Genomic DNA, 12354 nt, shown 5'->3' on the forward strand with positions numbered 1-12354 from the left:
AGACGCCGCGATTCGCTGTGCAGAGTTGCGTCCCTTGGGCACGCCAGAAACCGATGATTGTGGGTTCGAATCCCGGTTCGCCCCGATTTTGTTTCTAGGTTTGTCAGCACCATACCCGTGCTCGTGGGTTTCACCGAAGTGGTAAACGTCTGAGACCTTCATCACTCCGGCCTTCTTCCCACATTAAGCTGACACGCCGCGATATAACTGGAATAATGTTAAAAGCGGCGTTAAATCCAACTCACTCACTCACTCACTCACTCAAGATACACCATCCCCAGCCCTCTCTGCATGAAGAACAGCACTGAGCCTGTTAATGGAATGTCATTTTGTTACTTGAAGCTCCACAATCTCTGCTATCCGAGCACATTCTGACCACTGGATGGTTTAGTATAGAGGGAGAAATATCGGGCACGGTTCTGTACAAAGTCATGCCTTCGAATGAGTGAGTGAGTATGGTTTTACGCCGCTTTTAGTGAGTGAGTGAGTTAAATTTTAACGTTACATCGGCAATATTTAAGCCATAACGTGACGAGACAAAATTTGACATTAATGATATATGTTTAAACAATATTAAAATTCTCTCGTCGAAGGAGAGTTCAATTACCAGATTATCACAGATTTACGTAAAACTGTTTTGAGAGCATGTAAAAATGAATTAGGATTCACCAATACGAGATAAAAAACGGGCTAAAAGATAAAAACGAATCACCACACTAGGGACCATGGGGACTTGTACTTTGCTACCTGCATGGACCCAAGAAGGATTTACATCATACCTTGAGTTGTTGGCGATGATTGACAACATAGACAAACAACAATTAATACAACACATACGTATTCTACGATTTAAAAAAACATGGCAGAAATAAATATACTTTATTAATCAGCATCAGCCATTGTGTTACCAACGATTCCAACATGGCTGGGTTACCAACAAAAACGATGTTGTATTGGCTCGTAGAAAGAACATTTAATAATTCAATAATTACAAGTGGATGTGTTTAATTGCCTGAAGACAAGAAAGAGAATTTGAAAATATGATAAATTGCTTATATTTAGATTGTTTACTAAAGAACTCTAGCGCTGTTAATATTGCTTTTGATTCGGCCGTAAAATGGAACAGTTATCCGGAAGTCTGGAGATGTAGTCCTGGATTCGATGATGGTGGCGCTGGCAACTGTGTCACCGTCCTTGGATCCATCTGTAAATATAGATGTGAAAGTATCACATTTGTTTCTTAATTGATTATACTCTTGTTGATAAATACGTTGATTTGTATCCATGGTGGAGAAGACAAAATCTGGGTTGTGGCTATATTTTCAAGTGTTATTTTAGCAGCAGAAATATGATGCTTTATTCTTATACCAAGGAGCTGAGTAAGAGATGATTTTGTATTATAGAGATCGTTACAGAGAGGATTAAACACAATCGAAAGCTGGATTGGAATCATTAGTGTAATGTAAAGACAATTTAATTCGACGTTGCTTTAGTGACGGTTCATCAGCCTTGGGCATTTGATTTCTGTTCCACTTTTTTCTTTCTGTTTTTGTTAATTTTCGGTGATGCGAGGTCAGAGGTGATGCTTCTGAATGATTCTCAGAAATAGTCGGTCGAAGGACAGACGAAGTTTGGACAGCTTGATCAGATCTGACCCTTGTCAAATCAGGGAAGGGGTTAACTATGAGACAGATTACCATAAACGGAGATATCCAACTATCAATATGACTGTTGCTTGATGAACCATTACCGACTAGTTTATACAGATGCTCACAGTATTGACAACTGGTTTCAGTGAACTCGGTTCTATAACATTTGTAGACCGCGTTATATAAATACATGTTGGATATATTTTGCGAATAAACTTTCATTTGTATTATTGGGTTAACGTTAATATCTACAATACCGAAACATATCAAGCACTTAAAAGAGTTCATTGTTCTCATACAGTTATGGGGAATGAGAACTGCATTGTCGTAACTCTCAGTTCTACGAAGTACATTGTACGGGACAATCTCGCGATCCTGACTTTTGGAAACACGTTAAATATGTAAAAAATGTGAGGATTCGGCAAAATCTTCTTTCTCGCACTCACTCACTCACTCAAGATACACCATCCCCAGCCCTCTCTGCATGAAGAACAGCACTGAGCCAGTTAATTTAATGTCATTTGGTTTCTTGAAGCTCCACAATCTCTGCTATCCGAGCACATTCTGACCACTGGAGGGTGTAGTATATAGGGAGAAATATCGGACACGGTTCTGTACAAAGTCATGCCTTCGAATGAGTGAGTGAGTATGGTTTTACGCCGCTTTTAGTGAGTGAGTGAGTTAAATTTTAACGTTACATCGGCAATATTTAAGCCATGACGTGACGAGACAAAATTTGACATTAATGATATATGTTTAAACAATATTAAAATTCTCTCGTCGAAGGACAGTTTAATAACGAGATTATCACAGATTTACGTAAAACTGTTTTGAGACCATGTAAAAATGAATTAGGATTCACCAATACGAGATAAAAAACGGGCTAAAAGATAAAAACGAATCACCACACTAGGGACCATGGGGACTTGTACTTTTGCTACCTGCATGGACCCAAGAAGGATTAACATCATACCTTGAGTTGTTGGCGATGATTGACAACATAGACAAACAACAATTAATACAACACATACGTATTCTACGATTTAAAAAAACATGGCAGAAATAAATATACTTTATTAATCAGCATCAGCCATTGTGTTACCAACGATTCCAACGATTGATTTCTGTTCAACTTTTTCCTTTCTGTTTTTGTTAATTTTCGGTGATGCGAGGTCAGAGGTGATGCTTCTGAATGATTCTCAGAAATAGTCGGTCGAAGGACAGACGAAGTTTGGACAGGTTGATAAGATCTGACCCATGTCAAATCGGTCTGACACCGAACAGATGAAGTTTGAACAGGACGGATGACTGCAACAGAGTAATTCATAACTGAAGGAGTTGTGGCTTGACAAGTTGTTTAGCATCTGCAAATGAAATGGTTTTTTTCCGCAATTAAGTTTATTAATTTTGGTTTCTGTTGCCAAGTAGGGCAGGATTTAGAAGATGCCATGTGTTAGCCATCACAGTTGGAACATTTGAGGTCTTCATGACAATCCATGCCCTCATGGTTGACACCACAACGCTGACAAACCACGGGGCGAATACAGGTTTTTGAACCATGTCCATACGTTTGGCGTCTATAGCACCGGAGTGGATTGGGGACAAACACATCCACCCCGATGTTAACATAACCAGCTTTAGTTGATTGTGGAACTGAAGCACGGGCAAAAGTGAATAGATAAGTTTTGTTAGAACAATGTTTGATTTTTCATCTTTGCGAGTAAAATGTTTGATTTTTACTGATTGAACAACTTGATTCTTAAGGTCAGATAGAATTTCCTCTTCTGAACATATCCGCCTAGGAATGAGTCCAGTCACTAACAATGCCACGAGAAGAGTGTGTTCTGTGTATAGAAACAACAAGGTCAATATTGGCAAATATATTGATTGGTAAGAGATTGAGCGTTTGTTGTTTCCGAGCACATACAACCAGAAGAGATCCAGTACGGGGTCCGGTGACATTTTTAACTTCTCCAAGTGCCCTTGTATTGCTTTGGATATAGCAAAGGGATTTAACTTAATGGGTAGGTGAACTGAAGCTTCGATTACAAGGAATCGAGCCCAGGAATCAAGCCTCATTAGATGAACTTGTGTTTAAATGTATTCTTTTCGAACCAGTGTGAGCCATTATGAAAGAAATTTGTTCTGCACCCCTGATCCCCATCCAACATGGAGTGCCAAACAAAACTCCGATGCAGTAGTGCACCAGAATATCCAACATGCAAACACCAGGGATACAGGGGAGGACTACTCCAGTAAATACGACATGAAGAGCTATATTTGTCTACCAAATACAATGCAAGACTGGTTCGGCCCATGACAAGAAATTGGAGACATACAGAACTCAGAGGGCGACATCAGCAGATTGGCCCATGAGCCACCGCCTTCTGGCATGGGATTACAGTCAAATTTATACAATATAATTACCATTTAGAATATGCATATCCAATATTCAAAATAATTTCAGCATGAATGTTTTCCATACACAGGGCATGGCGTAACCAACCGATTGATAGAATCGGGCCAATTCTACCACCCGTCTAGGTGAAGTAAGGGTCGAAGTGGTGTGTTGGGCAAAAGGAACACCGGTTCATGGCTCCAGTGCCCCCAACCACCAGACTCCCGACCTCTACCGACACCCACGGGGAACGCCAGCAATATCACTGCTGGGGACACCAGAAATGGGCTTCACACATTGTAGCCATGTCGGGAATCGAATCCGGGTCTTCGAAGTGACGAGCAAACGCTTTAACTACTAGGCTACCCGACCGCCCCAGCAAATGGAGTGAGACGCACTTCATCGTCGTAACTCTCAGTTCTGTGGAATGCTGCAAGGATCATTGTCACGTTCTCGCGACCTTGACATTTGGAACAACGCTTAATATGCAAAAAAGGCTAACTCACGTACGTTTTGCATAATTATAGTTTGCGTTTTCCCAAAGGGACGGGAACGTGAGAATGTCCCTCACAACTTTCCATAAAGTCCTCAATGAAGATTCGTTAAACCTTTTATGCATTACTAGCCGCCATGTACAACATACTAGGTGTCTTCTAATCTATACAAAGCGAGTGAGTGAGTATGGTTTTACGCCGCTTTTAGCAATGTTCCAGCAATATCACGGCGGGGGACACCAGAAATTGGCTTCACACATTGTACCCACGTCGGGATTCGAACCCGGGTCTTCGGCGTGACGAGCGAACGCTTTAACCACTAGGCTACCCGCCCCGACAAAGACATGGTTACGAAGAAGATAAGGAGAATAGAGTTTCCTTTGTAAGACTTAATGGTTACCTGTAGGTAAGATATGTTGAATAATAAATATCTGTCACCTCAGAACAACATTGCCTGCATTGGAAAGTCGGTGCTAAGAATACGTTTACCCGGTGTAGATATATTCACGTTTATTAAAAGATTCTTGGAACTAGCGATTGTGGTATTATGAATAGTCATGTTATATGACGCGGAAGATTATATGTCGACTGCGCTACGCATATATGCTCATTATCTAATGTAGAATGTATCATGACTATAGTTGGCCCTTTATCTACGTAGTCATGTCAGCTTTACAAGGTGGTACAAAGTCAGTTGCGTGAAACACATAGGCCAATCATTTCAACTGTCAGAGTAGGCAGTGGTGGTTTAGTCTCCTCGAACACCGTCACTCAACGTTACCAGGAGTTGACTGTGGTACTAAACAGGCTGTTCGAAGTACGTCTCTCAAGACACTGGAAGGTCAGCACCATGCCAAACAGGAAGGGACCTCGAACCAAACCACAGAGACTCGAAAGAGTGTACGGGCTGTTTGAGTGTCAGAGATGTAAATTCCGCTGGGGCGATGATGAAGTACGTCGTTACGAAGGGACGCACGAGGTAAGTACAGTATCACTTTCAGATAGTAAGATGATTTGTGTACGCCATGGATAATATATATCACTGTATATCATTGTAATAGCCTGCAAGTGTAAATATATTTCAATTGAAGTGTAATATTTCGTTGCTTGTTTATTCATTATATTTGGAAGATAACGATTTATCATTCACAAGATTGTATGACATTCCAATAATCTATTTTCAATGTATATGCATTTCTCAATCTTTGACCTTTTCTAAGTCTGTACATGTTCTAATGATTTTAACTAAAGTTATCGCCGTCGTCATTGCATTATTTAATTTAAAAAAGCGGTTGACAGATGCAGATGGTGTGTGTTTCGCTGATGTGAACTGTCCGCGAAAAAGCTCGCATGTTTAGCACGGCCAAATTTCAGCACGAAATTGTGTACGTGCACTGTTTAATATGTAAGGAAAATCAATTATTGAATTTAACATTACGCCTTTTAACTACTCTTTCCTGACTTAAAACATAACCTTGCTGGATACTCTGTAGTATTCAGTTACACTGCCATCTGACTACACATCGTACAATTAGCATTAGCATCTATGTTTCTATAATTGCAAGCAATATCAGAGAGGAATTATGGGTAAATTGTCTCTGGCAATATATGCAAACGGTCACCACCTACAAAGATAAGTTGTGTCAACTGGTAGGCTATTAAGTTGCAGTTAACATATTTTTGTTTACGTATTTCTTGGTTATATTTGACCACAAAACGGAAAGTAAAATCAACGTGTTTTTGCGAATGTTCCATGATCTCTCTTTTCAACAAATAAATCCCAATGCATGCAGAAATGACCAATTCATTTTTGTTATTAGTTTTGTATGGATGCCGGCAACACTCCGATATGAATGATTTACTAGTTTTGCGTTTCTTTTTTAGCAGAGTATATAACCTTGTCTGGTCTTGTCCAATATTCTAAAGCTACATTGTAGTACATGTACAGTAGGACAGAGCAACCATGCATGTCGTTTCCAGTCCATTTGTCGTGCAAGCTATACTGTTCTTCATATACAGGTATTATCTCCTGCAAAGTGTAAGCTATGCGGAGAGATGAATTTTCTTCACACAACTGAGCGTCTGGTGCAGGATATCCGTGATCAGGTGAGCAGGAGCAGGAGCGTGGGTCTCTGCTACAATCCCTCTTACAGACCAGACCATCATTCCTACAGCTCTGGAAGCGACAATGAACACCACTACGACGACATCTATGAAGATCGTCAACAACCGAAACACAACAAGAAGCTCGAAAGACGCAACGATGGCGACGAATGTCATCAACCACGGAGACGAGGGGCCAAGAGAAACAAAGATAACAATTACGATTAACACCGGATGTGGTGATGTGTACGGACCTTACTCTTTAAGTTTTAAAAATAGATTTATCGTAAATTTAAAACAAAACTGTTTCAAGTTTTTCCCCGTAGTATGTGCCCAGTTCAGACCAATTCCAGGCTGTAATAAATAAAAATATTAAAAAATAAAAAATGAATAAACCATAGCTTGCCACAAAAATTACATTGATTTGAAAAAGTTCAGGCGAAAAATATCTGGTTTTGTAGCTGTAGCTGAAAAATATCTATTCTCGATACAAAATCCCGGCCGCCGCACCCCAAAATGTGAAATGGTCGGACCCTTAAGGCCCTTTTCTCCATATATCTCCCTTCACCTGTCGCTCTATCACACTGGGATAAAATGCATGCGGCAGCGGTGGAGAGAAGGGGTGTTATATTTTAGTTTCGGCGTCAAGACCACGTGACATTCCTCACTTCCGCCTTGGTTAGTGTCACGTTCTTCATTTCTTGACAACAAGGAGATAATTATGTGTCAGTGTTAGGTATATATTGACTTTGTAACGTGTTTCATGACTGGTATTTATAGCAGCAGAAGAAGTGAGGTTTGTTTAGTTTGCCAGTGTAAAACAAAATTTATTTATGATATTTGCCTGTCAATTACGTTTTGTAGTATTGTGTAAATAAACTTAAAATTCCACTGAAAATCATTTATATGCTATTTTTTACCTGTATTGTTTATGTCATTTGTTGTTTACTTTTTATATTGTACCTGTCAACACGGATCGCAAAATGACCAGGAAAGGAGCCTTTATTGAAGTGTAGTAAAACGTACTACAAGATTAGTAAATATACTAATACAGTTAGTAAAGTATGAGAAGGAGATCTATTAAATTAGTATAATTCACTACCTAAATCAGTATTTCTTTGAAAGTTGGACAGTAATCTCAAGTTACTGATCAGTAAATTGTTCTATTCTACGATAGGCCATATAATCCGCATAACCCCAGGAATATACTTACTCCAAGAAAAAAAAGAGTCCAACAGAATGTTCACCACATATACACGTGTCATCTGTACATCAACTATCATTCATCATTCATCCATATATAGCTCCTCGTTTATACAGCTCCGGTCACTTAATGATTTTCTCATCATATAACAAGCCACATGGTAAATGATTCTAATGTTAAGTAATGAACCATCATTTTACACCTCCACAGAAATAATGATTTCACAAAGCAGTTGAACAGGAAACTATAACACTATGTAGCTATGCTATTGACTGCTATCATTCCAGCCACAAGAAAGGACACATTAAAACATGATGATAGGTCTTGATTTAACGACTTGAAAATCACAAGCCCAGTCTCATTTACGGCGTAGCATGTATGTTTGTTGTTTAACGCCGCACTCAGCAAGATTGAAGCTATATTACGGTGGCCTGTGAATAATCGCATGTGTCAAGCAAGTCAGAGAGCCTGACCACCCGATCCCGTATGTCGCCTCTGACGACAAGCTTGGTCGCCTCTTACGGCAAGCATGGGTTGCAGAAGACCAATTCTAACCCGGATCTTCACGGGTCTCGGCGTATCATGATACGTATGAAGTTACACAACTCATACACAACTCTTGTACATATTGTACGACTATTTGAACATTAAATTTTAGTTTTTGTTTTGCTTGTTTATCGCCGCACTCACCAATATTCCAGATGAGACGGCGGCCAGTACATAATCGAGCCTAGACCAGACAACCCAGTGATTGATATTGTGAGCAACGATCTACGCCGCCGCGGCACGATGTATGTGCCACGATATATACTAGCCACATAAAGAAACTGTGCACGGAGAAAATATAGATATAAGGGCACACCGTCCACATATGAAATATAGGTTCGAACACAGCAATTATTGGAGACATTCAAACGCTCATGCACTTGCCATGTGATATGACGTCATTGATGGGGGCCTATGGACGTGCAATGTGTTACTGCACGTGCATCCTGTGCAGCTGTACAACTCAAAAATTCGATGTCACTTTGGAAAGCATGATCTGTGGTCATTCAGAAATTCAAAACTGCTCAGGCGCAGACACAAGCATATCACAAGCAAATCATGCCAAGATTGACAGCTGCACAGCGTCATAAAGCCATTGGAATGATCCGAGCGGGAATGAGGCAACAACAGGAGGCAACACATTTCCAATGCCATCGTAACACGATATCGGCATTGGTGAGGCGTTATCAGAACACAAATGACGTTGCCGACCACCCACGTTCAGGATGTCCCCGAGTAACGACGTCAAGACAGGACAGATGGATTCGAGTTACACATCTCCGACACAGGTTCCAAACGGCAGTAACGACGTCCCAGACAATTCCTGGACTGCGCCGTATCCATCCCAACACTGTCAGGAATCGTTTACGTCAGTACGGGATTCGACCACGACGCCCTGCCATACGTCCCATCCTGACACACAGTCATCGCGTCAACCGTCTAAGATGGTGTCGAAATCATGTTCGCCAACCTCGAATATGGTGGAGAAATGTTGTCTTTACAGATGAATCGAGGTTCAACATTTCCCACAGTGACGGGCGCCAACGTGTCCACCGGCGTTTGGGAGAACGTTATGCACGCAACTGTATTGTGGAGAGGAATCGTTTTGGAGGTGGCTCTGTGATAATTTGGGGTGGGATAACAGCACGGCACTGAACGCCTTTGGTGGTTGTTCAGGGCAATCTCACCGGTGTTGGCTACAGAGATCAGATTCTGAGGCCTGTGGTCATTCCTTTCCTGCAACGTCATGGCGAGGGATTGACATTTCAACAGGACAAAGCTCGTCCTCACACGGCTAGGGTCGCAATGGATTTCCTTCACCATAACAATGTCATGTTACTGCCATTCTCCAGATCACTCCCCAATAGAGCATGTGTTGGATGAAATGGAGCGCCGTCTGCGTCGTCTTCCACATCCTCCAGATAACGTCCGTGACTTGGCACAGGATTTGAGGAGGATATGGCAGGCCAGTCCCCAGGCCTTCCATGCCCATTTGGTGGACTCCATGCGTCGCCGATGCACTGCTGTGATTCACGCACAGGGTGGTCATACCCGTTATTGACTTTGTGACTTTGTCGTTTGACCCCCTACTCCATTGTGATCTTCTGACATTTTCTTATGGTCCGATCATTGAGCTGCTACAGCGTCTGCATCATTTTGTTCTTGCTGTGTTGTATTTCAATCCAGAATATATTTTCTCCGTGCACAGTTTCTTTATGTGGCTAGTATATATGTGTATATGTGTATGACAGAGATGAACTGGAAACTGCGCTCGTTACATAGACAACAATGCAAGATAACATCAACACAGCATTCCCTCCCAAGATTGTGTCATGCAACACCTTGTTATGGGACCTGGCTTCACCAAACGTTGGACCCCGCTAGTCCAGTAAACCGACAACAACCGGATCTCCACCTCACACGGCGGTGTGCTCGGTACGCTTGTGAAGATAACATGCCATGCTTTTCAGGATCACGCGAGAATTCTTACACCGACAGCTGTGTATATGTGTGTACATTATGGTGTTTTAAAGAACCCAATGCCATTGTGGTTCTCTTATTTTGAGTTGGTTGTACTTTACACATACGTACACTCACACTCACACTTGTACTTACACTTACACTCACATTTACACTTAAACTCACACTTACACTAACACTCACATTTACACTTAAACTCACTCACACTTACACTCATATCACACTCACACTTACACTCATATCACACTCACACTCATATCACACTCACACTTACACTTAAACTCACACTTACACACATATCACACTCACACTTACACTCATATCGCACTCACACTTATACTTACACTTAAACTCACACTTACACGCATATCACACTCACACTTATATCACACTCACACTTACACTCATATCACGCTCACACTTACACTCACACCCATATCACACTTACACCAACACTCACATTTACACTTAAACTCACACTCACACTTACACTCATATCATACTCCCACTTACACTCATATCACACTCACACTTACACCCACACTTACACTCATATCACACTCACACTTACACTCACACTTACACTTAAACTTAAACTCACACTCACACACATCTGGTCTTCTGAAAATTTACTAAAGCCCGTCCTGGAACTTGAGTGTGTGTGTGAGTTAAAAATTCACATCGGCAACATTTCAGCCATATCATGACAATCAAAGGTTAAACATAATAAATACCGTAAAACAACCTACCAACGAAGGGCAGTAAAATATCACAGAAATGGATCATAAAAAAATATAGTACTATACATAACATTAATATGATGAAAACGGGCTATAGATCGCCACCCACTGAAGGTAGATCACCAAACTGGGTACCATGGGGACTTACAGTACCTTTGCTACCTGCATCCTGGAACTTCGAAATGAGTGGGACTAAAGTTTGATCATTAACCAAGACGGATTCAAGTTTTTCTGCTGCTATACATGACAAAAGTTCGAACTATTGTTTGATTTGAATGGTATGTGGTATGAAAACTGTGTGACTGCGACAGGCACAATGCCCTCCAACCACAGATCATGTATATAAATAATAATATTATCTCAGTTACCATTCAAGACAGACACAGTACATCAGATTGACTTTTGTTTACCGTAGTTAAGCTACAGCAAACATATACATTGACCTCTTCAGCACACAGGCACTACCCTCAAATATGTATTCACCAAGCTTGCATCTTCCCGAGGCAAGAGAGTTAACTTACTATAAAAGTCCAGTTTCCACCCTTGTCGACATAGGCTGGTATTATGGAGTTACATTTTGGCCGGACTAACGAGTCTATGCACAGTCCAATCAAAATCGCACACCGAAATCGAAATCCGGTTCGTAAACTGTCGTGCAGATTTCGATCGATTGCAAGATTTGCAAAGCATGTGCACCGCCAACTCGTTGTCAGCAGATATTTTCCAAATCTGTTCATGTTTTTTGTTGAATTTTGCCATACTTCTAACCTTTTGTTTGATAGAGGCTTCAACTACTCTCGTTGGATGACAGATTTATTCACAGAGCCGTACACATGTCCGACTTCGACGATGCATGAATGTCAACAGACACATATATTCAAACATCAGGGGCAGTTAAATCTGATCATCATTTCCGGTTAACATAAATGTATAAAGCATATAATAATGAAACGTCCATAAAACATCAATACACGGTTACTTAAGTTTACATTCTAACATTTTTAATCAAGGTGCTCACGTGATTTGATGCATTTCGCGATGAAAGACCCGTTTTATCAAAATATAGATCTTGATTATCGATCAGATCGTCCTGACTGGGCGCCACCATTTTGTGGTGAAGCAAACGCAATTGATACGAGAGGTGGAACCTGATTGGTAGGCTTAGAAGGGACATAACTGGTAATAGCCACCGGTGGCGCTACGATCTAGCCCAGTAGTTCCAGCTTAGTTCGGCAAGGGT

The 12354-nt window shown here is 41.0% G+C and overlaps 1 protein-coding gene and 1 long non-coding RNA gene across 2 annotated transcripts; one reads left to right on the forward strand and one right to left on the reverse strand.

Annotated features, from left to right (window-relative positions):
* Positions 1-958: 958 nt before the first annotated feature.
* LOC124136179 lies at positions 959-12190 on the reverse strand. Its single transcript, XR_006861315.2, has 2 exons — positions 12133-12190; positions 959-1204 (listed from the first exon to the last, which is right to left on the reverse strand). It is a non-coding gene; the product is annotated as an uncharacterized LOC124136179 (long non-coding RNA).
* Positions 4934-7040, forward strand: LOC124136178. The gene is made up of 2 exons (XM_046502028.2): positions 4934-5520; positions 6561-7040. The coding sequence occupies exons 1-2, from the start codon at positions 5392-5394 to the stop codon at positions 6870-6872; spliced, it is 441 nt and encodes a 146-aa protein (XP_046357984.2). The 5' UTR covers positions 4934-5391; the 3' UTR covers positions 6873-7040.
* Positions 12191-12354: the final 164 nt, after the last annotated feature.

Source organism: Haliotis rufescens, unplaced genomic scaffold (assembly GCF_023055435.1).
Source record: "Haliotis rufescens isolate VD_foot unplaced genomic scaffold, xgHalRufe1.0.p SCAF_121, whole genome shotgun sequence".
NCBI classification, from domain to species: Eukaryota; Metazoa; Mollusca; class Gastropoda; order Lepetellida; family Haliotidae; genus Haliotis; species Haliotis rufescens.